Consider the following 26,805-nt stretch of genomic DNA (forward strand, 5'->3'; position numbering starts at 1 on the left):
CATTTCAGAATAATTAACATATTTAAAAAAAAAAAAAAATCAGCATTTCTCAGGGGCTTTTACATCTAACTATCAATATTAAAATATGTAGGTTGAGATTTTTTCTTCCTATACATGTTAATTACTTGTATTTACATATATACACCCTGTAACAGATTAAGGGGTTTTCCCTCCTCCATGCAAATATTATACCTCCGAGTAGCAAGAGATGCTAATCAAACGTGGAACTACAAGTCCCAGCATGCACACAGGGGGCGGGACTCACAGGAGAGAGGTATTTCTACCCAGTTCATTCTAGAGAGGTCCCCGAGGGAGAAAGATGAACTCTCAAGTTTTCCCTAGAGATAGGCAGAGGCAGGCCTTGGGAAAACAAACTAATGCTTGCAGCAGTTTGGCTGAGGTAAGCCAAATTCATCCTATTTTGTGTGAGGCAAATAATAACAAATAAAAATTATCTTTATATGCAATTGTGTCTTGGCTGTATATGTGCTGACCTCTCTGGGAAAGCCAGCCAAAAAGGCTAGTCTCCCACACACCTGTATTCTAAAAATTTCCATGCATAAGAGCTATCCATCAAGGATCCAGGTTTCTAAATGATTTTGTTTTACTTTTTACATTTTAAGGACATTTTAAACACAATAGGCTAGGCACAATTGCCCCCTCCATGACTCTCTTAAATCAGGGCCTCAATGAACAATCTATCGATATTTGTATATGCCTTAGAGAAGGGAGAAAAGTCAACAGGGAACCTGATTAAAATACACATGTAATCCTGTGCAAAATCAGGAATTCATGCATATTTTTTTGACTGCCCAAACCAAGCCCAGAAAACACTCCCTTAGTAAATATGTATAAAGCACACCTGTATAAAGTATCGGTATAAAGCACAAGCTGTTGACATGAGTTGACAAAAACTTCTCCTGGCGACTATTGCGGCATCCTGGAGAAATTATGAGTTTCCCTGCTCTGCCACTCCTGCACTTGGTCTCATTCTACCCCTTCCCCCCAGCTCATGGATGCAAAACAAAGTGAAATCATGCATGGAGCTGTAGTTCTGTGTGCACTGTTGCTGGTTTCCCTCCCCAAAACGACCGCCCCCCCCCCCCCAGCCGACCCGCGACCCCCCTGGCCGTCCCCCACGACACCCCCACCCCCCTTCCCTGTACCTTTGTGTAGTTGGCCGGACAGACGGGAGCCAAACTCGCCTGTCCGGCAGGCAGCCAACGACGGAATGAGGCCGGATTGGCCCATCCGTCCCAAAGCTCCGCCTACTGGTGGGGCCTAAGGCGCCTGGGCCAATCAGAATAGGCCCGGGAGCCTTAGGTCCCTCCTGGGGGCGGGGCCTTGGGCACATGGTCGGGTTGGGCCCATGTGCCTCAGGCCCCGCCCCCAGTGGGACCTAAGGCTCCCGGGCCTATTCTGATTGGCCCAGGCGCCTTAGGCCCCACCAGTAGGCGGAGCTTTGGGACGGATGGGCCAATCCGGCCTCATTCCGTCGTTGGCTGCCTGCCGGACAGGCGAGTTTGACTCCCGTCTGTCCGGCCAACTACACAAAGGTACGGGGAAGGGGGGTGGGGGTGTCATGGGGGTGTCGGCCAGGGGGGTCGCGGGTCGTCTGGGGGGGGCAGTCGGAGGTTCTTGGGGGGGGGCGGTCGTTGGGGGGAGGGGGGTTTGGGTCGAGGGCAGGAGGGCCTGGGATCCCTCCTGCCCGTAATGTAGTGCGGGGTGGGGGTAGGGGGGTCGCCGTGGCCAGGAGGGTTTGGGCTCCCTCCTGGCCCGAACAACTAGGGGGGGGGGGGGTCGCCAGGGCCAAGAGGACTTGGGCTCCCTCCTGGTCCGATATTGTCGGGGAGTTGGGGAGTCGGCGGAGCAAGAGGGCTTGGGCTCCCTTTTGCCACGATCGTGTCGGGGAGTCGGGGGGGCAAGAGGGCTTGAGCTCCCTCTTGCCCCGATCGTGTCGGGGGTGCCGCGGTTGGCTGGGGCAAGAGGGCTTGAGCTCCCTCTTGCTCCGATCGTGCCGGGTGTCGGGACCGCCAAGAGGAAGCAGCAGGACACTGGTAGGAGCTTCTACATGATGGGGGGGGGGGGTCTGGAGGCTGTGGGGGTGCAAGCGGTCCTTCAGGGGGGGGGTGCGGGTGGGAGTGCGAGCGGTCCTTCGGGGTGGGGGTGCGGGTGCGTGCGAGCGGTCCTTCGGGGTGGGGGTGAATCGGATGTGGAGGGGGGGAACTATGTAAAAAAAATGTTGTACAACGCGCTCACGCGTATAACGTGCAAGGGTATGCGCGGTACGTAAAAACCACGTATAACGCGCGCGTTATATGCGAGAAAATACGGTACTCATTTTGCACCTGAACTAGCTTGCTATACATTGTAACTTTGTTCAGTTAAAAATAATATAAAGAACTGATCTAAGAATGTGCCTTGATTTTAGCCATCTTGTTCCCATCTATATCTCTGAACTTGGCCCCTCGGCAATATAGTAAGCTGTATTTCAGAAACGCATCTTATGCATGCTTATTAGGTGTTTCATAGGTAATTATGCTAACTTTGTATTATAGCTCTGTTATTTGAAATTCATGCTGTTCAATGTGTATATTTTGTTAGTTTCATGTTAGTCTTATTATTAGGGTTCAATTTGCTGTCTTCAAGTTTACCTCATTTATTACATTGGGTGGGCCAAAAGTAGGTATGCAGTATTTATTCATCATTTCTTTTTATTTTACAGGTGTCACAAATAACATTTGTGTGAAGTTTTTGTATCAGTTACGTTGTGAAGTTTTTGTATCAGTTACGTTGTTTCGCTTTTAATTGATTATCTTTTAAGTGGTATATTATACCTATTCAATAGCTGTACAATAAAAAGAAATAATTAATAAATATTGTATACCTACTTTTGGCCCAACTTGAATTATGTTTATATTTGGTCATTTTTACTATTGTTATGCTGTTACATTACATTAGAGATTTCTATTACGCCCTTACCTTGCGGTTCAAGGCAGTTCAAGGCGGATTACAAAAGATTTAAGGTTGTTAACAAGATTTAAGGTTGTTAACAAAATTGTAAGTTTTATGTTGAACTATACTTGCTGTACGCACCTTGGGTGAATCTCTTCATAAAGGTGGTTAATAAATCCAAATAACTGCATAAATTTGATTCCAAAAGAACTTATTCTAGGTGTTCTCCAATAAAAATAAAAATACAATGCACTGAACATACAAAAATACATACTACAGTTCAGTATAACAAAGGTAAACAGGTTTATAAGTTTTTCCATTCAGCAAAAGTAGCTGAGAAATGGTAAAGTCAACTATGGTACTGAAATGGAACAGAAGAAACAAACTTACTGGGGTGCCATACGTCTCCAATAGCGCTCAATTCCATTCTTAAAATACAACACAGCAAGCCATCTGACGTTTACATCCAGGGTATGATTTGTAAAAATATTCTGTAAAAAGGTGGCATTGGTTAGCATTATTCCATGTAGTCACTTAATTCTCATTTTATTTTTTAGTTTCAAAACAAACAGAATGCAGCAAAAAACAAACTTCAGCAGACTGAGGTGACAAAAAATTATAATGCATAACAGAACTAATAATTACATCAACTTAATTGAAACAGGTGTCCTTCCTTCCTTAAATCCTCTGCTGGTCTACATATGTAAGTAAAAGAAAAATATGTAACAGACTAGAGACAGACTTTTATTTGGAATTTCAATTCTTAATCCAAACACAACAGTAAACTCCTTATCAGCATCACAAATAAAAGGGAAGTAAAAGAAACAGGATGGTAGCATTTTCAAACTTGCTGACTTTTTGACTGGTAGTTTTCTCCCACTCCTTTGTGGAAAACTGAAATCTGGTGCAAGTATTTTTTTATTTTCAGATGCCCAGAGTTTTTCACTTATATCTCGTTCACCCTCAATATGGGAAGATTAGGTTCTTACCTCGATAACATAACATGACATCGTACCTATAAACCACGTAAACGAGTTGCATAGAAGGTGTCATCTACCTTTGTTGGCTCTGCTTCCTTTATCTCTGCTCTGTGTCCCTACCAAAACAGTTGACAACCACTATAACAGGAGAAAGAAAGAGGGGAAATGTGGGGCCCCAACGAAGCCAAGTCAGCTCTGCCGTTAATCAAATACAATTAAAACCAGTGTCAATAGGAATATATAAAGAAAAACAAGGTGGAACCAACAAGCCATCTACCTGAGTGCAACCAGCACTAACACTTATGTGGTTCCTGCAGTCTCCCATTCACGAAAACATTTTTTTTTTTAATATAAACAGAATAACCTCCCCTCTCAAGAAGGCTATTTCTGGACACTGTGGGACCTTCCAGATATTCATCACTCTAAAGCCAAGCATCTAGAAAACAAACATGTCTGAGATAGTAAGCAATCTAAATTGAAATCTGACAGGCTGGGCCTTCAAGACTTATATATGCCTTTCTACTAGAAAGAAGATTATAGATGTAAGAACCTAATCTTCGCTTCTAGTGCAAAATGCATACAAGTCTTGAACCAGTGGGATGTACCAAAGCAGTCCCCTGAGTCTAGGACAGGGCAGATAAGCCTTCTGACACCCAAAAGTGGTGTCCATTTGTGCTGCCACATCCACCCTGTAAATTATTGTGAAAGTATGGAGGGTGGACCACATAGCCACCCTACAAATCTCTTCAGGTGGAACTGCCCAGGACTCCATTCATGAAAAAGCCACACTCCTCATAGAGTGCACCCTCAAAGAAATCAGTGGTTGCTTACCACACCCAATATACGCTGAAGAAATAGCCTTATAAATCCACATTATCAAAAGGATGTGAAGAGAATGGAGTCGATTCAGCGAATGGCCACTAGGATGGTCTCAGGACTAAAAAAATCTCCCTTATGAAGAACGTTTGAGAAGGCTGTGCTTATATTCTCTCGAAGAGTGCAAGGAAAGGGGGGACATGATAGAAACATTCAAATACATCACGGGCCGTATTGATGTGGAGGAAGAAATCTTTTGTCTTACGGGTCCCATGGCGACAAGAGGGCATCTGCTAAAACTCAGGGGGGGGAAATTTAATGGGGACACCAGGAAGCATTTCTTCACCGAAAGGGTAATTGATCGATGGAATGGTCTTCCACGTCAGGTAGTCGAGACCAGAACCACGCTCGACTTCAAGGGACGATGGGACAGATAGGTGGGGTCGCTCCAGAGGAATGCTTAAAAAAAAGAAATCCCGAAGGAGGGAGGGAGGGTTCTTGAGTGGGCAGACTTGTTGGGCCGTCGGCCCTTTTCTGCCGTCATACTCTATGTTTATGTTTATCTTGAAATGAAAGCCTTAGAAGCTGGCTTTCCCAGGTGACTGTGATTCGTTTGTACAAAAAGATGATCTGAGAGACGAAAATCATTTGTCACCTCAAGATCACAAAGAAGAACTCTCCTAACATCCAGCAGTGACAAAACTTTGTCCTTTTCTTCAAACCTGTGACGTGTAACACAGGTAGCCAGATTTCAAGATTCACGTGGATGGCCAAGACCACTTTTGGCAGAATGGAAGGTACTGTCCACAGCAAGATCCCAGCCTCCGTAAACCTGAGGAAAGACTCTCTGCACAACAAAGCCTAAAGCATCAAGACCCTTCTTGCTAAGGTGACAGCTTCCAGAAAAATTGTCTTAATGGTAAGATTCATCAGCGACACCTCTTGCAAGGGCTCAAACGGAGCCTTGCTGAGAGAATGTTGTTGCTTTCTCTACTTGAGCCCTAAAGCAAGAAAGACCTGCCACCTGTACTTTGAGGGAGCCAACAATTAGGCCCTTCTTTGAGCCCATAATGAAGAAATGCTAGGACCACTGACAGGGAAGCCTGAAAAGGCTCCACATTCTGCTAGCACACCAGTTATGAAAAGTCTTCCAAGCCTTAATATAGGACGCAACAGTCAATAGTTTCTTAGATCTTAGTACGCTCAAGAGCCATGCCATAAGCCCAACATGTTCCGGGTCCCCAAAGACCACTGGACCTTGCTAGACAAGAGCTGCATAAGGCATCAGATTAAGGCATTTGGCTCTCTACAGATGGACCAGATCCACATACCATGGCCGATGCGGCCAATCTGAGGCAACCAAAATTACCAACCCCGAAGGGGTCACTATTCTTTGAATGATCTGGCCTATCATAGGCCACAGGAGAAAAATGTACAACAGCCCTTAGGGTGTACTAGAGCAGGGGTAGACAATTCTGGTCCTCAAGAGCTATAGGCAGGTCAGGTTTTCAGGATATCCACAATAAATATGCATGAGATAGATTTGCATCTCAAGGAAGCAGTGCATGCAAATCCATCTCATATATATATATTCCTAGTAAATATCCTGAAATCCTGTCCTGCCTGTAGCTCTCAAGGACTGGAATTGCCTACCCTGTACTAGAGCATCCATCCCAGTGCTTCCAGGCTTGAATCTTTGGCTAAAGAAGTGGAACTTTTTTTGTTGGCTGCCGACACCATCAGATGTCCCCGTCAATGAACAATGCTGTTGAAGATCTTCCCAGAAAACAGACCACTCCCCCTTATCCAGGGTCTGTCAGCTAAGATAGTCGGCCTGTACAATGACCACACCCACTACATGTGCTGCTGATACAGCTTGTAGGTGGATTTCTGCTAAGTGAAACAACTGGGCATCCATGCTCAACGGGGCACGCTTGGTGCTACCCTATCTATTGATATATGTCACAGCTGTGACATTATATGAGAAGACCATGACCATCTTGCCTTCCAGAGTTGTCGCCAATGTCTGCAGCACTAAACAAATGGCTTACAGCTCCAATCTGTTGATGAACCATTTCCCCTGAAAGGATGACTATCAGCCCTGGACTGGATGACCATCGCAATGACCCCTCCAGCAGTACAGACTAGCCTCTACCACAAGGATTATCCAAGAGGAGATACAGAGAAGCAAGCCTTTCCATTTTCTGAAGGACTCTCTCTTAGCTCTAACAGTTTACTTCACCTTAATTGTTAACTACATTGTTTGATCTTCCTTCCTCCTTTTTTAATACATGGAATATATCTAATCTGGACGATATTTTTGAATAACATCCATGCCCGATATAAATTTTTGACCTTTGCAGCTGCTCCTCTAAATTTCTTTTTTTATCATTCTCCTAGTGTTATCAGGGTCTCCTTTTTTAAAGTTAAATGATGTATTGGATTTCTTGTGTGAATTTATTCCAGGGATTATATCAAATCCGATCATGTTATGATTACTTTTATAAAGCAGCCCCAACACCATTACCCTCCACACCAGTTCATGTGCTCCCCTAAGAACCAGGTCTGGAATTGCTTTGCCTCTTGTCGGTTCCTGAGCTGGCTGCTCCATAAAGCAGTTCTTGATTTCATCAAGGAATGTTATTTCCCTAGCATGTATGATTGAAGTAATGTAGTAAATGAGTAGTTGAAATGTAATTTATAGGTTGAGATGGTATAATCTTATGATTTTTGATGATGTATGGGATCTTTATGTTGTGCAAATCCTGAAATATGTATGTAATACTGTGAGCCACCTTGGATAAAGGTGGATTAAAAATGTTGTGGGGTTTTGTTTAATTACCCAGTCAAATATTGGGGTAGTTGAAATCACAAACTAAAATAAAAATATGCTCAGGCTCTATTAGAGGGAAACTGATGTCCTTAACCATAAATATCAAATAGAACTAGTTAAAAATTAAGAGAAAAAACATCCAACAACAAAATGAACCAGAGAGGAAGAAGGACAAAAAAGGAGAAAAGAAAAAAGTAGAGATAAAGACCTCAGTTTGCTTCAATGGGTCTACTCAGCGTACTGGTTTATTTACTTTTCTTAATCCCAAAAATTGCCATTATAAAAAATATTTTGATCAATCTTTGGCTTATCAAGCAGGTAAGGTTCAAGTATGGTTAGATGACCTGATTCAACAATCTGCATCTTATTGCACCTCTAGAAAATTGGTTAAGACCTATTTGTTAAAAAAAATTTGTTACTTGACTGATGACTATGTCATAGTTTCTTACTGTATTTTTCATTATTGAAATATTGTACTGCTTTTCTGTGTGCTTTGTATCTTCACTGTAATGTCCAGTCCTCTTATTCTATGAACCGCCTAGAACTTTTTGAGTGTTGGCGGTATAGAAAAATAAAGTTATTATTATTATAAAAAAACTTCACTTTGACAAAATTGTTCCAATATTTCACATTCACAAATTGCAATCTTCTCTCAAAGTTCAATACAATTTCTTCCTTCCAAATATAAACAGTATATTTCCTTGTCATCAACAGCAGATGAGTCCAGAGACTAGTGGGATTACATCCACCAACCAGCAGGGGGGGATAGAGAGCACTGAATTGACCTTGGGTATATCTTGGATGCACATCCTCCTGGCCAATCAGTATACTCATCTGCAGCAGGTTGAGGATGGGTTTCTTACAGTTCCTGGATTCTGCAGTGAATTTCAGCCAGGCTTGGCTGCAGCTACCAGCATCAGTTTCCTAGATCTGAAAAATGGCTGCTGTTCTGGTTCCTGGTTTGGGCTCCTGAGGATGGAAGGCTATTTGCTCCTGTTGCTGCGGCTTCAGTAGAGCCTAGAGGTGTTGGCCATATTGAGCCAACTTTAGGGGCAACACCTGGGCCCACTCAGGTCGCTTCCCCACCCTCCCAGAAGGTAGAGAGAAGAAAAAGAAGCTGATGTGGTCGGAGGGTCCTTTCCCATAAGAAGAAAAGCCCGACCACAGATGCTGGCACAGTTCCCTGTGTGCTGGAGCACTAACACCTCTCCCTTTACCTTCCGGTAGTGTAGGAGCAGCTGAGTACTTGGTTTAGGCCTCAGTAGATGAAGGGGCATATACATCTATTCCTGCTTGTGTAACATATAAAAAACTGAGCTCTGTGTCTTACATCCTGTTTTGTAGCTGGCTAATTTTGCCAAGGTCATTCCTCCTCATGTACTGAACCCCCACAGCCTGAGTCAGGATTTAGATAAGAAATGTTTGCTACCTCTTTCTAGCTACTTTTATGTATCTTGTTACCATATATGGTCTTTCCTACAGTCATATCCAACTTTACAAAGGTGCAATGGTTGGACATGAACCGACTCTACAGAAAATACAGTCGAGCGTCATGCGACCTGAACAATTGCCCCTCATATTTACTGTTAAATGCATCCCCCAAATTTAGAGCTTGCCTCTTGCAATGGATCCAAACAACTCTCACGGAAGGCCAATTCCCACAAGACCTAGGGGAAATCATAATCACCCCAATACTGAAAGATCCCAAAGGACCAATAGACATCCCCTCCAACTACCGACCCATCGCCTCAATTCCATTATACGTTAAACTAATAGAAGGTCTGGTTGCCAAATACCTCACCAACTACCTTGAAGACCACAACCTACTTCACCCAACTCAATCGGGGTTCAGATCGAACCACAGCACTGAGACACTGCTAGTTTCCCTTCTAGACATAGCCAGACAGCACCTTAGCAAAGGAAGAAGGATGCTGATAATTCAACTCGACCTCTCTGCCGCATTTGACCTGGTCGACCACACTATACTTCTTCAGATATTAGAAGCAATAGGGATCTCAGGCGAAGTATACAACTGGTTTCAAGGATTCCTTAAAACAAGAACATACAGAGTAAAAACAAAGGATCTTATATCGGAGCCTTGGACCAATCCCTGCGGAGTACCCCAAGGTTCCCATTGTCACCCATGCTCTTCAATCTTTACATTTCCTCCCTCAGTACCCTGTTAGACAAACTCAAAGTAACTTCATTCAGCTATGCAGACGATATCACCATACTCCTCCCCTTTGACACACAAGACCCCAACAAATCAGGCATCCTGGAAAAAACTCTAGAAGCGGTAGAAAAATGGATGACAGAACACAAACTGAAGCTCAACCCAGATAAAACTAAATTTCTACTGCTTGAAAAGGACAAAACCCCTTCTATAACTGAGCTAGAAATAAAAACCACCAAATATCCCTTACAACCCACTCTCAAACTCCTTGGAGTAACAGTAGACAGAGGTTGCACTCTTCAGGTGCAAATTAACAAAATCACACAAAAAGCATTCTTCACCAGGCGCAACCTTCGCAAAATCAGAAAATTCTTTGAAAAAGAACAATTCAGACTCATAGTCCAATACCTAGTCCTAAGTCTATTGGATTATTGCAATATCCTCTACCTTTCCTGTCCCACCTACCTAATAAAACAATTACAGACAGGGTAGAACACTGCCCTCAGAATGATCTATTCCCTTGGAAAATTTGACCACATCACCAACGCCTTCCTAGACTCACACTGGCTTCCAATACAAGCCCGCATCCAATTCAAACTATACTGCATGTTATTCAAAACATTAAACGGAACGGCACCCACCCACCTAAACAACCGTCTAAACAGGAACCTCTCAACCAGACAGAGGAGAACCCAATCCCCTTTCTCCTACCCCCCTTTTAAAGGAACTAAACGCAAAAAGATGTATGACAACTTACTAGCAACACATGCAGCTAAACTGGATCCCACTATCACCAACCTACTGACAGCTTCAACTGACCTCAAGGCTTTCCGCAAAGAAATCAAGACCCTACTATTCAAGAAATTCACCCAAACGTCCTAATCCCTCCCGTTTCCCCTCTCACCCCCTCTTAGAATCATCTCATCAAAATTGCTTTAGACCTTACGCCTTCAATTGTATTCCTTTACTGGAAAAGTCCAGCTATCTTTTTTGTTGTACTAGGACCAACTTCTTTAATTGTATTTCTCTTCCTGGAAATGTCCAGCTATCTTTCTGATGTAATCCGCTTAGAACTGCAAGGTACAGGCGGAATATAAGCATGTAATGTAATGTAATGTAATGTAAAACTGACCCATGTAAAATGCTATATACATGTATGCAGTACTCTGAATAAATGAGACATCTCTTTGCATATTTGCATGTGCGTTTGTGTGTGTGATTTCTTTCTAAAGAGGTGTCCCCAGATTAGTGAGGACAGCAGAACGAGGCTAATACAAATTGGGACCTGGTCGTTTCAGTAGAGAGACATGTTCCTGTGGCTTAGGCCTCAGTAGAGAGAAATCTTCCTGTGGCTTAGGCCTCAGTTAGATATGCTCATGTGCATGTTCCTGGGGCTTTAGACCTCAGTTGTGAAATGTTTCTGTGCATGTTCCTGGGGCTTTAGGCCTCATGGGTGAAATGTTCCTGGGGCTTTAGGCCTCAAGGGTGAAATGTTCCTGGAGCTTCAGGCCTAAGATTAAAAAAAAAAAAAAAAAAAAAAAAAAGATTCTGGTGGTTTAGGCCTAAGATGGGAAATGCTCCTGTGACTTGGTCCTCAGTTCAGCAATTTTCCTGGGGCTCAGGACTCAGTGGAAGGAGGATTCCTGGGGGGCTCAGGCCTCAGTGGCAGAGGATTCCTGAGGGCTCAGGCCTCAGTGGATGGAAGATTCCTGGGGTTCTGGCCTCAGGGCAAGACATATTCCTGGGGCTCAGGGCAAGACATATTCCTGGAGCACAGGCCTCAGATGAGAGAGGCTCCTGGGGCACAGGCCTCAGTTGAGAAATTCTCCTGGGGCACAAGCTTCAGTTGAGAAATTCTCCTGGGGCACAGGCTTCAGTTGAGAAATTCTCCTGGGGCACCGGCCTCAGATGACAGAGGCTCCTGTAACATAGACCTCAGTTGAGAAATTCTCCTGGGGCACAGGCCTCAGTTGAGAAATTCTCCTGGGGCACCGACCTCAGATGACAGAGGCTCCTGTAACATAGACCTCAATTGAGAAATTCTCCTGGGGCACCGGCCTCAGATGAGAGAGGCTCCTGTGACATGGACCTCAGTAGCGAAATTCTCCTGTGGCTCAGGCTGCAGTGGGAAGTTGATTCCTGTGACTCAGGCATCGGTGGAGAAAGATGCCTGAGTAGGCCTCAGTTGAGCTGTAGGATATGAGCTGTACGGTGCCTACTTTGGAGGGGGGGGGGATCACCTGGCTCCCAGGTCCCCTTTCCCCCTGAAGGACTTGGATACTTCAGTTCCCTAAGCTCACTTGGGCTATGGGCATGGAGTTACAGGGGGTCACTGTTCTCTTCAGGGAGGCACTGGTATGGGGAGTATTTTTACTCCTTTCCTGCGTAGGGAAGTTTAAGTTTTTTTTTTAAGTTTATTAGGATTTTATATACCGCCTATCAAGGTTTTCTAAGCGGTTTTACAATCAGGTACTCAAGCATTTTCCCTATCTGTCCCGGTGGGCTCACAACCTATCTAACGTACCTGGGACTATGAAGCTGCTTCAACTGTAGTAGCAGACGCCAACGGGCTTGCAGCCAGGTCGGGCAGCAGTGGGCGGTCGGAGGCCCTAAGGGTGGTCGTTCGAAGCTCTTCTCTCCTGCCGCGGATTAGGGGGTCACTGCAGCTGCAGCTGATGTCACTGCCGCTGTCAGTATTTCTACTCTCGGAGTAGGGACGCCGATTCTGGCAGTACTGTCTTTGCCACCACGAACCAGCCGACCCTAGTTGCTGCCACACAGGCGGTGGGTTGGCCTTGGCTGGGGAGCCATTTCACTTGCGGCCTGGTGTACTGTGTTTGGTCTCAGCCGGATGGCAGTTAAGCTATGGCTAGACTGATTGCGGGCTAGTTGATAGCTCTCGCTATTGCTCTGAGTTATTCTTTCCTCTCCTTCTGGGTTCATTCATGTGGAGGAATGGACTAGCAGTTGAATAAGCTACCTCAGTGTCTGAGGCTGTTACTGTTTCTCCTTGGGATGCTGGGACAGGCATTTGTCACTTCGTGGCCCGGGTACAGAGTAATGTCTGGTTACAAGGGGATGCCTTGCCTCTCCTCTGGCATTATTCTTGATTGGGGTCAAAAGTGTAGCCTCTTGGGTCCTAGGGACTTGGTACTTAAGAGGGCTTCAGGTAGATGGGGGAATCTTCATTTGTCATGAGTCCAGGTTGGCTGCCCTAGAACTTTCTGAGGGAAATAGGTCTGGTTTATGACAAGGCTCATGGGGTTTACCATCAGCCGAGGACCATTGCCAGACATGTCGGTTGCATTCCACAGGAAGTTATTTGAAGCCTTGTGATTGCATTAGCAGACTGCTTTGCACTCATACTATTTGTGGAGGGACACTGTAGCTGGGGTTTTCCGCAGCATGGTGCTCTTAGGCAAGGATTGCTCCTGCTCACATGGGCTAGAGGGGTTACCCTCTGTATGTTCATAGGATACGTACTCTCTGGGTGTCATATCTCCTTAGACATGTGCTGCAGGGTTTTCAGTTCACTTTATTCCCCTCCCTACGTTTGGACTGCTTTTGTACATCCCACTAGTCTCTGGATTCATCTGCTGTTGATGACAAGGAAGGTAAGATTATGTCCTTACCTGATAATTTTCTTTCCTTTAGTCACAGCATATGAATCCAGAGCCCCACCCTGGTATGGGGGTTTGTCGCTTTCAGGAGCAGTTTAGGCTTGCCTTTAGACTGAAGTGGCAGTCTCGATTTTTATGTATCAATAATTCAGGTAGCACATGTGACAGAAGAAGTTCCATTTTTTTAACTGTTTTCCACCTTTCTTCTGTTTTTTTTCTGTTGTTTTACATCTGGACTGCAATTACTCCCCTCAATATAATGTTAAAAACGTAGCAGTTACTGTGAAATAATGAGTCAAAATAACTTAGCTGTGCTGCCAGATCATCAGAGCTCCACTGACACCTCAGTTTTGCACCATTTAGGCTTGAAAGTTAATTTATATTTATTACCTTTAATAACAGATATTTCTACTTAAAAGGATCTTGTTTTCTAAAACATTGTATCCATGACTACGTAATTTATTTTTCTCTGTGTCTTTGTGAACTACATATTTACATATTTTTTTGTTCAGTAGTTGAAAGGGAGCACTGCAGGTTGGCTTTGTATCTAATCCTGAATGATTCATTGAGGCAAACTGATTCAAGCCTCCTTTCACGTGATTTTTCATATCACTCAAGCAACCATTCATAAAATTATCAATAGAATCTCATTCCCACTTTATTAAGTATTCTGTCAATGCTTCTGGATTGTTTCCTTGTTTTAGAAAGGGAGTCCCTCCCTCAGCCCATCTTCAACATAATCAGACAATGGAACTGCCTGTATTTACAAATTCTTCAACCTTTATTTAAAATTTGTTGTGGACAAATTATTATAGCTAGCATATGGCTTTCCTAATAAAGTACAGAGGTTCTGATTACTGTATTTGTTCTAGACCAGGGGTAGGCAATTCTAGTCCTCAAGAGCCACAGGCAGGTCAGGTTAGGTTTTCAGGATATCCACAATGAATATGTATCAGATAGATTTGCATACACTGCCTCCTTGAGATACAAATTATCTCATGCATATTTATTGTGGATATTTTAAAAACTTGACCTGCCTGTGGCTCTCGAGGACTGGAATTGCCTTCCCCTGTTCTAGACCATTACCTTTCAAGTATGTTTAAAAAAGGAAAACTCAAGTGTGCAGAAGTGGCCAAAAAAGCAAACAGAATGCTAGGAATTATTAAGAAAGGGATAGTAAATAAGACCAAGAATATTATAATGCCTCTGTACTGCTCCATGGTACAACCTCACCTTGAGTATTGCGGTCAGTTCTGGTTATTGTATCTCAAAAAAAGATTTAACGGAATTAGAAAATGTTCAAAGAAGAGTAACCAAAATGATAAAGAGGATGAACTTCTCTCATAGGAAGAAGGGCTAAAGAGGTTAGGGCTCTTCAGCTTGCAAAAAAAGACGGCTGATGGGAAATATGATTGAGGTCTACAATACACTTTTAAAAATGCAAAGACTAAGGGACACTCAATGAAATTACCGTATTTGCTGGCGTATAAGATGCACCCCCTTTTTAAAAACAGTTTTTAAGAAAAAAAATACTTATGCGCATGTACAGTGCCCCCTCCCCTGTCAGGCACTGCTCAAAGCCTCCTTCCTTCCCAGGCTTTCCACCCTGTCCCCACTTTCTGCCCTGTCCATCTGTCCTACCTCCTCTGCCGCTTAAATCCCTGGCAGTCCAGAGATGCAGCGGGCAGGAGCGAGCTTTCCATGCTCCTGCCCCGCTGCTAACCCGGTCGGTCGGTGGCTGCCGTGAGATTGTGTTTCTTCAGCCGCTCAGCGCCAAAGCACGCTCCTGCTTGGTGCCTCACATCTCTCAAAGCCATGCTGGTTTAGAATAACTGAGGTTGAGATAGACACTAAAGAATGACATGGAATGGTTTCCCGCAGTTATCCACAGGGACGGAGATGGTAACAAATTCTGTTCTTAAGTCATACTATGACTGGCTGTAAAAGCAGACCTAATTCTGAAGCAAACCCATATCAGGTAAAACTGTCTGCTGTTTATTCCAAACTTGGGATCAAAACAAGTACCTGCTCCTCAATCATACTGATCTCGATAATGTCTAGGGTTCAAAAGGACTACCCTGTTTGTTTTCCTTCTCTACATGTCTGTAGTATATGTAGCCAAACCACCACCCCCATTTACAAACAACCATAAATGAGCTCCACAAAACTAACAGTCCCATAAGAAGGGCAGAGGAGAATATTAAAAAAAGCTAGCCAGGAGAAAAAAAAAAGTATGTATTGAATATAAACAACATGCATTCAAAATAAGAACAGAACTGAACCCCACCATTAGGAAAAGACTGAAAACGTACCTATTTGATTAATTCCTTTCAGATCAGTAACTCTACCCTCTCTCCTAGACCAGTGTTTTTCAACCTTTTTTGGGCAAAGGCACACTTGTTTCATGAAAAAAATCACGAGGCACACCACCATTAGAAAATGTTAAAAAATTTAACTCTGTGCCTATATTGACTATATATAAAGTAATTCTCTTAAATAGGAATCAAATAAACACAAAGAAAGTATTTTATAATTACTTTATTATGAAATATTAAGTAAACAGAATAGTGAAAAATTATAAAATACTTTATTCAGTGCGAAACCTGGGCCTGTTTGGCTGAACACAAAGCTGATATTCTGGCTGGAATCGAAGAAAGACACACACGTAGCTCTTCGTCAACAGCTCTCAGTCTCTCTCTGTATTTGGTTTTTATAGCATACAAAAATAGACAAATATACCCTCCATCCTTTTTATTAAACCACAATAGCAGTTTTTAGCGCAGGGAGCTGCGCTGAATGCCCAGCGCTGCTCTTGACACTCATAGGCTCCCTGCGCTAAAAACCACTATTGCGGTTTAGTAAAAGGTGACCATATTGTAAAATATAGACAGCAGATATAAATTCAGAACTGTGCATAGTAAGTGAAGGGAAGTTTTCATCTCTGGGAATTTACCCAGTTAACTATTAAGTTATTTGGGCAAATTCCTTTGAAAACTGTGGTAATACTGCCTCCACTTTGCTAAATTTAAAATAAAATCATTTTTCCTACCTTGTCTAGTGATTTCTGGTTGCACTTTCTTCTTCTGACTGTGCATCCAATCTTTCTTCCCTTCTATCAGCCTGTATGCTTTCTCTCCTCCACACCTCATTCCCTCCCCCAACTTTTTCTTCCTTTCTCCCTGACCTTTCTTTCTTTTTTTCTGTTTCTCTTCTTTCCTTCTGTTTCCCTGCCTGTCCCCTTTCTTTCTTTCTCCCTGCCGTTCCCCAAGCCACTGCCACTGCCGCTGCCATCGGGGAACAGGACCCACCAATGGATAACAGGCCCCAAAGCCGACGCCGACGCATGCTCTCCCTGACGTTAATTCTGCAATCGGAGAGGAAGTTCCGCCCAGCCAAGCAGCGATTGGCTGGCCCGAACTTCCTCTCCGACTGCAGAATTGACGTCGGGGAGAAGAAGACTTATCGGCTCGATAGATTAGATCGCCAAGACAAAGTGAGTCCTGGGTGATCGACTCACTTTGCCTTGGCGAGCTACTGGCGCCCCTGCCTCGGGCCCCCTGTCAGCTCCGGGCCCCTGAATGCAGGACTGGTAGTACTGCCCTGATGGCGGCCCTGCGGCACACCAGGCAACATCTCGCGGCACACTAGTGTGCTGCGGAACAGCGGTTGAAAAACACTGTCCTAGACAATATAACCGACTTCCCCTCTTACAACAATGTAGCCTCCATCTATAATGTGTTGTAACTTTTTCCCCTATTGTAACAGTGTAACCTTTCTCTACGACATGATGTAACCTTTTCCCCATGATGCTGCACTGGCCTCTTGTCTTGTAAATTGCCTTGAACCTGTCCTGAATAAGAGCGATTAAGAAATCCTGATTAGATTAGATTAAATTAAATGGAAACAATCTAATTTTGAATATCAAGATTTTTTTTTTATGTGCTTAACAGTAATTTCAATTATTTATTTATTTATTTATTTATTGTAAGCCGCCTAGTAATAGGCGGTTGAGAAATTTGTTAAATAAATAAATATTTATTTAACAAATTTCTCAACCGCCTATTACTAGGCGGCTTACAAATAGCAACATTCATAAAATAACTAAAATCATACAAACAACAAAATTTATACAATCAACAAACATTTTAAATCATTCAATAAGAACAATTTATCCACAGTGTTCTATTACATAGCAATCCAGAGCCAGAGTAAGCAACAATCATCATTCATTACAATGCTTCTACAAAAGTGTAGTCTTAAGCATTTTCTTGAATTTCTGAATATCAGTGAGGGCTCTTTGTGGTCCAGTTAAGCTGTTCCACAGAGTTACTCCTATGATGGAAAAAGCAGAAGATCTCATATTTTCATAGTGCACTTTTGAGAAGTCTATCACCAACAATCACATTGCACCTTCAGACCTCCAAGTTCTAAGTGGTCAATAGACTGTCATAATCTGCTATAAATACCAGGGAATCCCATGGTAGATGACTTTGAACACAAGAACCAATATTTTAAAAATAATCCGTGAACGAACAGGTAGCCAATGGAGTTTCCTCAACCAAGGTGTTATGCGTTCAAACTTTCTAACACCACAAATTAACCTTTCCGCAGCATTTTGTATCATTTGTAGGGCTTTATTATCCAGAAGTCATATGTCGACATCATTGATTTTAAACGTCTTGATCGCAACTGGAAAAAAGCAGCCTTAACTACAGACAAAACTTGATCCTTCATGCTGAGAGTAGAATCTAACCAGACTCCTAAGATTTTCAATTTTTGTTGTATCGGTAAGATCTTATCACAAACCTTAACTTCTCTGGGCCATTGTGGGCCACTCAACATAAGTTCTGATTTTGCAAGATTCAAAACCTATTTATGTTTCATCATCCACTCATTCACACTTTTCATAAATCCAGACAATCTTTCATTCAACTCACTTTTCCAATCCTGCATTGGGAAGAAAAACTGGACATCGTTAGCATAAAGACGATATACTACTCCTTTATTCCAGAGTCTCTCACCTGATGATGACAACATGTACAGATTAAAGAGTAATGCACTAAGGACCGAGCCTTGAGGTACACTTCTACTCATTGGCTTGCTATTGGATAGTTTATCCCTACTTTGCACCTTAAACGTGCGGTCTTGAAAGTATGAAGTAAACCATTGTAGTACAGTTCCCCCCACCCCTATATCCTTCAGAATCTGCTGCAGGATATGCCTGTCCACTGTTTTTGTCCATTCATCTTGTCAATTGATCTACAGTCGTCACAAGTAGTGTTTCAACACTATGTCCTGTACGGAATCCAAATTGGTGACAATCAAAAATATTTTCTCTCTCAACAAATTCCTCTAGTTGTTCTAAAACAGCCTTTTCTATGATCTTTCCTAAAAAAAGGTAGAACAGAGATTGGTCTAAAATTTGTCAGTTCCATATCATCCAAGTGTGGGGTTATTTTTGGCTTAAATTAAGTGGCTATTTTTAGCAACCTTGGCATATAGCCTGACTGCAAGGATCTGTTAATCATTGTTAAGGATGGCAAGATATTGTTCCCTAATTTTTGAACAACATATGTATTTCTATTTAGACTTTTGAATCTCCTACTCTGAAAACACAAGGCGATTTGCAAGCATAAATGAGCAAAACAACAATATATACTATTCCGAAGTCAATATGGTGCTTCAGGACATTTTGCAGGCTCTGTTCTGCATCTTCTCACTGCAGTAACAAAAACAATCTTAATTACAACTGACAATGTATGACTAGGCATTCATTTTACAGCTTGGACCTCAGCTGGAGTAATCTGCTCAATTTCACCTGCATTTTCTGTTCTCCTGGAACAGAGATAATTGACACAAAAAACTAAGAATTAGCCAATTTAATTCAGACAAAGGTTACCAATAGTTATTCACAGATGTCTACTTCACTCTACAAAATCCTCCTAAAATAATTCATGCAATTCTAAATAAGTAGAAAATGATATACCAACAGATGCTCCCCAAAGCTCAAAATCACAGATTATCAGCTGAATAAGATCAGAGGTAGCAAAAACAAATTATAAATTGGGCATGTGAGGAAATGGTATCAAAATACTAACAGCATAATGAAATGCCGTTATCAATACTTCAAGCAATGAAAAAGCGTGCAGAACATGGCTCACAGAATTCTTTCCAACCCTCCCAAATGTAAATACATATACATGTGTGTGCACGTCTATACATATGTGCAGTGTTCTCCCTAGGGCCTTTTAGCCAGGCGGTCCTTCCGGGTAATTTAGATGACCGCCCGGTTATCATCCGCTGTGAATTCTGCTGCTGCCACCGGTGCTGCTCAACACCAAAAAAAACCAAACAAACAGCTTAGAGATTTCACGTCTTAGCCCATAGCGAACTTATGCTCCGGGGCTCTAACATGTGCATGCCGGCTTCCCTTCTCTTCCCTCTGAAACCAGAAGTTATGTCCCGGGGGGGGGGGAGAGAAGAGAAGGGAAGCCGGCACGCACATGTTAAAGCCCCGAAGCATGCGTTCGCTACGGGCTAAGGCGGGAGATAGGTCAGTGAAGCTTTCCATTTGCTCTTCTTGTTGCCGGGTCCTGCCTACTTTCAGTTTCTGCGAAGGCAGGACCCGGCAGCATTTCCCCCAATTGATCATTATCTTGGGCCGATCTGCCTTCTTCTCCGATGGCAGAATTGACATCGGGGAGAGGCATGCTGGTCGGCCCGAAGTAGGGAGAGCTTGGGGAGGCGGCGGCTGGCAGCTTTGGAGTCTGTTCCCCAATGGCAGTGGCATTGGCAGTGGCTTGGGGGAGGGCAAGGAGAAAGAAAGAAAGAGGACAGGCAGGGAGACAGAAGGAAAGAAGAGAAACAGAAAAAAAAAGAAAGGGGGCATGAAGAGAGAAAGAAAGAAAGGGTAGGGAGAGAGGAAGATGCAGTTTGGGGAGGGAATGAGGTCTGGAGGAGAGGAAGCATACAGGCAGAAAGAAGGGAAGAAAGATTGGATGCACAGTCAGAAGAAGAAAGTGCAACCAGAGACTCATGAAATCACCAGACAACAAGGTAGGAAAAATTATTTTATTTTAAATTTAGTGATCAAAATGTGTCTGAATTTATATCTGCAGTCTATATTTTACACTATGGTCCCCTTTTACTAAACTGCAATAGAGGTTTTTTAGCGCAGGGAGCCTATGAGCGTCGAGAGCAGCGCTGGGCATTCAGCGCAGCTCCCTGCGCTAAAAACTGCTATTGTGGTTTAGTAAAAAGGGAGGGGATATATTTGTCCATTTTTGTATGGTTGTTACTGAGGTGACAGTGCATAGAGTCATCTGCTTTGACCTCTTTGAAAAAACCCCGGAATAGGAACGATAATTAACATTTTCTATGCGTACAGTGTGCTTTGTGGGGTTTTTTTAATTTTATTGTTGGTAGATCATTTTGACTTGGTCATTTTAAAAGTAGCTCGCAAGCCCAAAAAGTGTGGGCACCCCTGCTCTAGAACATCGCTCCTTAGTTTTATCAAGTGGTGCAGTGAGGGGCCAGCATTTTACATCTTATCACCTCATTCTTTCTTTTTTCTCCTCATGTACAGCACAGTTCTTTATTCTAAGCAGCTCTGGCACTAACAGTACAATGGGTGCCTTATGCTACTTTCACTACCACTTGCAGTCAGGTTTGACATTTTATCATGGTTTTGATTTTTTATTTAGTTTTTCACCAGTATTTTCATTTATTTATTAAAGCAGCCTTTTTTTTAACAGCCCGATGCCCCTCCCCTATTAGTGTGCATCTAATCCACTGCCGACACTTTTTTGGTGCCTCTTTCAATGGATCAAATATCATAGCCCCACTGTCGCGTGTTCACATTTATTCTGCGTACGAGTTTATCTCATCAGTGCAGAGACCTTTTCGGTAAGTCCATTTTACTCTCCCTTTTTTACTTTCCCGAGTGCTATGGTTTTATTCTTTGGTTTTAATAGAAGCTCATTTGAACAATAATTTAGATCTTTACCAGGTTTCACTTTTCATCTACCCGGTCGGCTTGTCTTTGAGCTACTATCGACTTATGTTTTCAAGATACACTCTGTATTATCAGCTGTTCATTTCCCATACGTTTACTTTTGCCCTGTTTAGGTCTATATAGTCTAGGCATACTGTTTGTAACCAGCCATCATTTTAAGTATGTATATGCCCTATTTTGGGGGGGGGGGGGTGTTTAAGTTCTTTAAGCATATTATTTATTAATTCTGAGTTCGGTGTTACAATATATTGTTCTTGGTTTTTTAGTTTACACATTATTTATTCTTTTCTACGACATGTTTGCATCGCAATTTTACTCAAAAGTATAAATAGGTATCCATATTTCCATTCAAGTTTCATCACGGTGCTCTGGTTTTGGCTCCAGTATTTGTCACTTCCGTCCACAAGGTCTGGCTATCCGTCACCATCTCATATTTTAAAGACTCACTTGTTATAATTAGCGGTGATCCACACGTCTCTTCATAATGGACATGTCCGATTTTAGCATTTAGGTCTTAGTACTATGGGTTTGGTCTTTTCTGGTTTCCTTTCTATAGTCTGCTTTTCGTCTGGAGTCTTTTGAGTTTAGAATTACATTTTATGACATATTTTTGTGGTTATAATTGTATGACATGTCTAAATCAGTCAAGTTATCCATTCTTTTTATTATTTTTTGTCCCCTCATACAGTGGCAGACCGCCCCAGGTGCCAGCCCTAGGGGGGTACACAGCCAGATGGATCCAGAACCTTCCGAGCTGCTCTAAATGGCACCTGCACCTCAGCGTGGCTGCCGTACTTATTCCGAAGCAGAGTTAGCAACCGCACTGAAGTGAAGGAAGGTCCTGCGATGACTGCATTTGCCGCCTCTGCCTCCGGAAGACGTGACGCCGGAAGGGGTGGGCCGGCAGCTGCAGTCATTGCGGAACCTTGCCACAACTCCCTACGTCTGCTGGCCCACCCCCTCCAACATCACTTACATCTTCCAGAGGCAGAGGCAACAGAAGCAGTCATCATGGGACCTTGCTGGTTTGGAAGGAGGGAGAGAAGAGCATAGAAGGGTGGTGAAGGGAGAAAAAGGGGATAAGGGTGGTGGAGGGAGAGAAAGGGGGCAGATGCTGATGGAATTGGTGTGTAGGGAAAGGAGAGAGAGACATAAAGGGGAAGGATACTGGATGGAATTAGGTTGGAGGAAAAGAAAGGGGGCAGATGCTGAAGGAAGTGGGGGGAAGGGAGAGGAGAGAGTGAAATGCCAGAACATAGGGGTGTGGGAGAGGGAAGGGAAGAAGAGGAGAGAGATGCCAGACCATTGGAGGAGGGAAGGGAAGAAGATGGATGCCAGAATAATAGGGGTGAAGGGCGAGATGGAAGTGGAATACAAGGAGAGAAGATGCCACATAAAAGGGGCAGAGAGAGGGTAGACAGTAGATGAAAGGAAAAGAGTGACAAGACTATGAGGAAAGCAGAAACCAGAGAAGACAATGTAGAAAAAATTATATTTATTTATTTTTTTGCTTTAAGGGAGATGCATCGCTGTTTCTGTGGTGTTGCATTGTATGCAGAGTCCAGGTTCTTGGTGGTTCAATTTAACCTTTGTCTACGTTTTTCTATTTTATCCCCCCTTTTACAAAACTGAAGAGTGTTTTTTTAGCACCAGCCATGGTGGTAATTGCTCAGAATTCTGAGAGTCTGAGCTGTTACCACCATGGCTAAAAACCACATTACAGTTTTGTAAAAGGGAGAGGGGTTAGTTTGTGATTACAAATTCCATACTAGGCGAAGGTGTTTTCTGTGTTCTGTTTGTTTGAAAAACATGGTTTTCAGTTAGGATTGACTGTGTAGGATTGATCTGTACTAATCTGGCTTGTTTAGTTTTACAATGGGTGTATTGATGTACTGCTCACTGCAGTATGTAAGATGCTGCCCTTTCCTGGGTACACTCTTGTGTGATGTGTGGATTGTTACTAAAAATCATGTTTTTCATACAGATGGGGGGGGTGTCAAAAAAATGATGGGCCGCGGGTGTCACATACGCCTCTGCCTTCATAGTTCATATCTAATCCACAAGCCTGCTTTTAGGACCTACAGGGATTCATGACAATTTCACTTCTCATGTTATCTTATCCATTCTTTTTATTATACAACTGCCCAGATAAGCATCTTTCTTTGACGTGATTGGACCTTGAAAACTAACAGCAACAGTGTTCTCCCCAGAAATTTTTTCCAGCCATGAAAAATATTTGCTGCATTTAGTGTGCCACAAAAAACATTTGCTCCGTTTAGTGTGCCGGAGTTAAAAAAAGTTTGAGAGATGCTGCTCTATACCATTTGAAAGAGGGCAAATATCTAATTATTCACTTCTAGAATTGGATACTTCTTAAATTTAATAAAAAATTATGGAACAAGTGTCAAAACTTAAGAAAGGCAGTCATATTGAGCATTGGAAAATAACTAATAATAATTAACTAATACAAATACAAATAGTACACATTTAGGGCTCCTTTTACTAAGCTGCGATGGCAATTTTACCACGCGCTTAGCTCGCACAGAATTGCCGCACATGCTAGACGCTAACGCCAGCATTGAGCTGGCGTTAGTTCTAACCATGTAACATGGCAATTCTGCACGCGCTAAAAACGCTATTGCAGCTTAGTAAAAGGAGCCCTTAATTTTCCCCACCACCAAATTTCCCCATCCCGCCCCACCCGGCTATTTTTTCATGCCACCCTGCTGGAAAAAATTTCTGGGGAGAACACCGTACGTGTATTTGGATATTAGTATACTTGTATATGTGTATATGTTTTTCTGTGTGTCTGATCAGGAGAGGAAACGAGAAGGAAAAGCAGTTTGAGAGGTGCAATTCCTTAATCACTCTGTCACAGTGAATTAGTGTTGGACATTTTCTGGGGAAAGAAGTTTATTTCTCTTCCATCCCCCCCCCCACCTCCAGATGCAGAAACTTCACTTTTCAAATTTGCTTGTATTAGTTATAAGACACTGGGGCCTTTTACTAAGGCGCACTAAACGCTAACGTGTCCATAGACTATAATGGACGCATTAGCGTTTAGCACGCACTAATATTTAGAGTGCACTAAAATGGCTAGTGCCTTAGTAAAAGGATCCAACTGTTTGGTAATGCACCATGTTACATACTGAAACATTTCAGACTTTCAGATAACGAATGCTGTACATGTGGCTGTTCTTTATTCTCTTTTCCATCCTTAAAAGGATGTATGTATAAAAGATTTCTTGAAAGAACCTTATCTTTCCAAGCTGGTAAATGGAGTAAAACTTTAAGTGGTTTGATTGCGGCTTCTTATTCTTACCAAGATTTTAGGAAAAATGTTAAAAACTTTTCTTTTTTTATAAATTTGTCTGACGTTATTAATCATTTGAATTTTATGCTACTGTTGTATTATCGCTGTGTTGTCCAGCTTTTTTTATTATTTTAAATTGCATAGAAGCGAGAGGTACTGCGGTATAAAAACAAAAATTTATTATTATTAGAAACTTCCTCCAAATCACCTCTTCTCCTCCTGTGACTAAAGCTCTTTCAGTGCTCTTCCCCCACTGCCTGGATCCTATCTGGTATCTAATTCCAGTCCAAAGGAAGCAGAAAGGGTAGATTCACTTACAAGGAGATTGCAAGACTACCAGAAACCTTGAGATTGTGCTGAGGTGTGGTTCAGGATTTTTTTAAAAAACACATATTTTTTTGTTGCTGAATGATTCTATTGGAGATAGTTGCAGGAACATTAGATAGAGGGTTCAACAATTGTGTGGTATCTTTGGTTATATATGTTGTTATGTATATTATATTGTGCTCCACTTAGATTTTAAGCAGAACAGACATTTTTTTAAAGAACTGTAGATAGAGGTTTAAAACTTTGAAAAATATCCAGAAATATTACTCATCCTACTACCTTCTGGATATTAAAATAAAATTCTACCAACTTCTGAAGAGAGTCAGACACTGCCAATCTTAATCTTTTGAGTGCTGAGATCATCATACAGAAACTCCCACCCAAACATGTGGACTAGAGGCATGTGCAGCGACAAATTCTTGTCCCCATCTCAGGTCAATTCCTTTCTGTTTCCACCCCATCCCCATCATTATTGGTTCTGTCCCTGCATCATCCCATAGTTTTGTTTCTCATCCCCATCCCTAACCTGCATTTAACAGGTTTTGTAATGCCTTCCTCCGCCCCTCTACACCCAGGTCCAACTCTCTCCTTTCCCTTCCCTCTCTCGACCTAGGTCCAAATCTCTCTCTCATTCTCTCCTTCTAGCCCAAGGTCCAACTCTATCTTCCTCCCTCCCTCTGTCCTTCTTATACACCAAGGTCTAGCAGTCTCCCTCTCCATCCCCTCTCTCTCTACCCAGGATTCAATTCTCTTCCTCCCTCCTTCCATCCCCAGATCCAACTCTCTCCCTCTCCATCCCAGGCCTCCCTCCCTCTATCCCCCAGATCCAACTCTCTCCTTCTTCATCCCCCCTCCCTTTCCCTCCAGGTACAACTCTTTTCCTCTCTCTCCTTGGCCTCTCTCCCTCTACCCTCAGGTCAAACTCACTTACTCCCCCTCCCTCTGCCCCCAAGTCCAACTCAGCTATTGCGCAGAGAATTGCCTATAGAATAAAAATTGCTCTTACTACAGCCACTATTCCCCTCCATGCAGCATCTCTCCCTTCCTCCTCTCCATTATCATGTTCACCATTTCTTTCTCCCATGCACCATCTCTCCCTAACCTCTACCCTATGTCCAACATTTCTCCCTCACTCTTCTCCATGCATGTCTCCCTCCCCTCAACCATATGCATGCTATCTCTCTCTCTCACCCCTTTCTATCTTTGTTACAACTTTCCCATCCTCTTCGCTGTCCCATCACGTGCAGCAGCCTTCTATCCCTATCCCCATGTGCATCAGCTTTCCTCCTTCCTATCATCCTGTGCATCGGATTTCCATCCCTCCTATTCCCCTGTGCAGCACCTCCCAACCAACCCCCCTAAAGTGGCAGTTCTAGTGGAGGTGACCGGCTTGATAAAAGGCAGTGTGCTGAACAGGTTTCTCGTGGCCTGCCCACCAGGGCTTCCCTCTGCTGTGTCATGAGTGACATCATAAGTGACGAGGCAGAGGGAAGGCCCCAGTGGGGCAGGTCAAAAGAAGCCTGTTCACCACACTGCCTCTATCAAGCCAGTCACCACCACCGCTGCTGCTACTTTAGGAGACCCAGAAATATGTCACGAGTCAGGACTCAGGACTCACTGAATCGTTGAATCTGATTTTTTTAGAAAGTGAATCAATTCAAATCAATTCACTGAGTTGAATTGGTGAATCAGGCAGCATTAGTGGGCATTGATTTGGTGTAGAATTCCATCCTCAGGTACAGCATCTTTGCTGATAGAAAATGGGTATAAAGCG

General features: G+C 43.0%; 1 protein-coding gene across 7 annotated transcripts in view; it reads right to left on the minus strand.

Moving 5' to 3' along the window:
* The window catches only part of IPO11 (importin 11), a 568,146-nt gene that overhangs the window by 531,180 nt on the left and 10,161 nt on the right, over positions 1-26,805 (minus strand). For all 7 annotated transcript variants that reach the window (XM_033930425.1, XM_033930408.1, XM_033930455.1 and 4 more), the window contains exon 3: positions 3,346-3,446. In XM_033930425.1, the coding sequence (XP_033786316.1) occupies positions 3,346-3,446 (101 nt within the window). The remainder of the gene's footprint in view (positions 1-3,345; positions 3,447-26,805) is intronic.

This window comes from Geotrypetes seraphini, chromosome 1, assembly GCF_902459505.1.
Source record: "Geotrypetes seraphini chromosome 1, aGeoSer1.1, whole genome shotgun sequence".
In the NCBI taxonomy this organism is placed as follows: domain Eukaryota; kingdom Metazoa; phylum Chordata; class Amphibia; order Gymnophiona; family Dermophiidae; genus Geotrypetes; species Geotrypetes seraphini.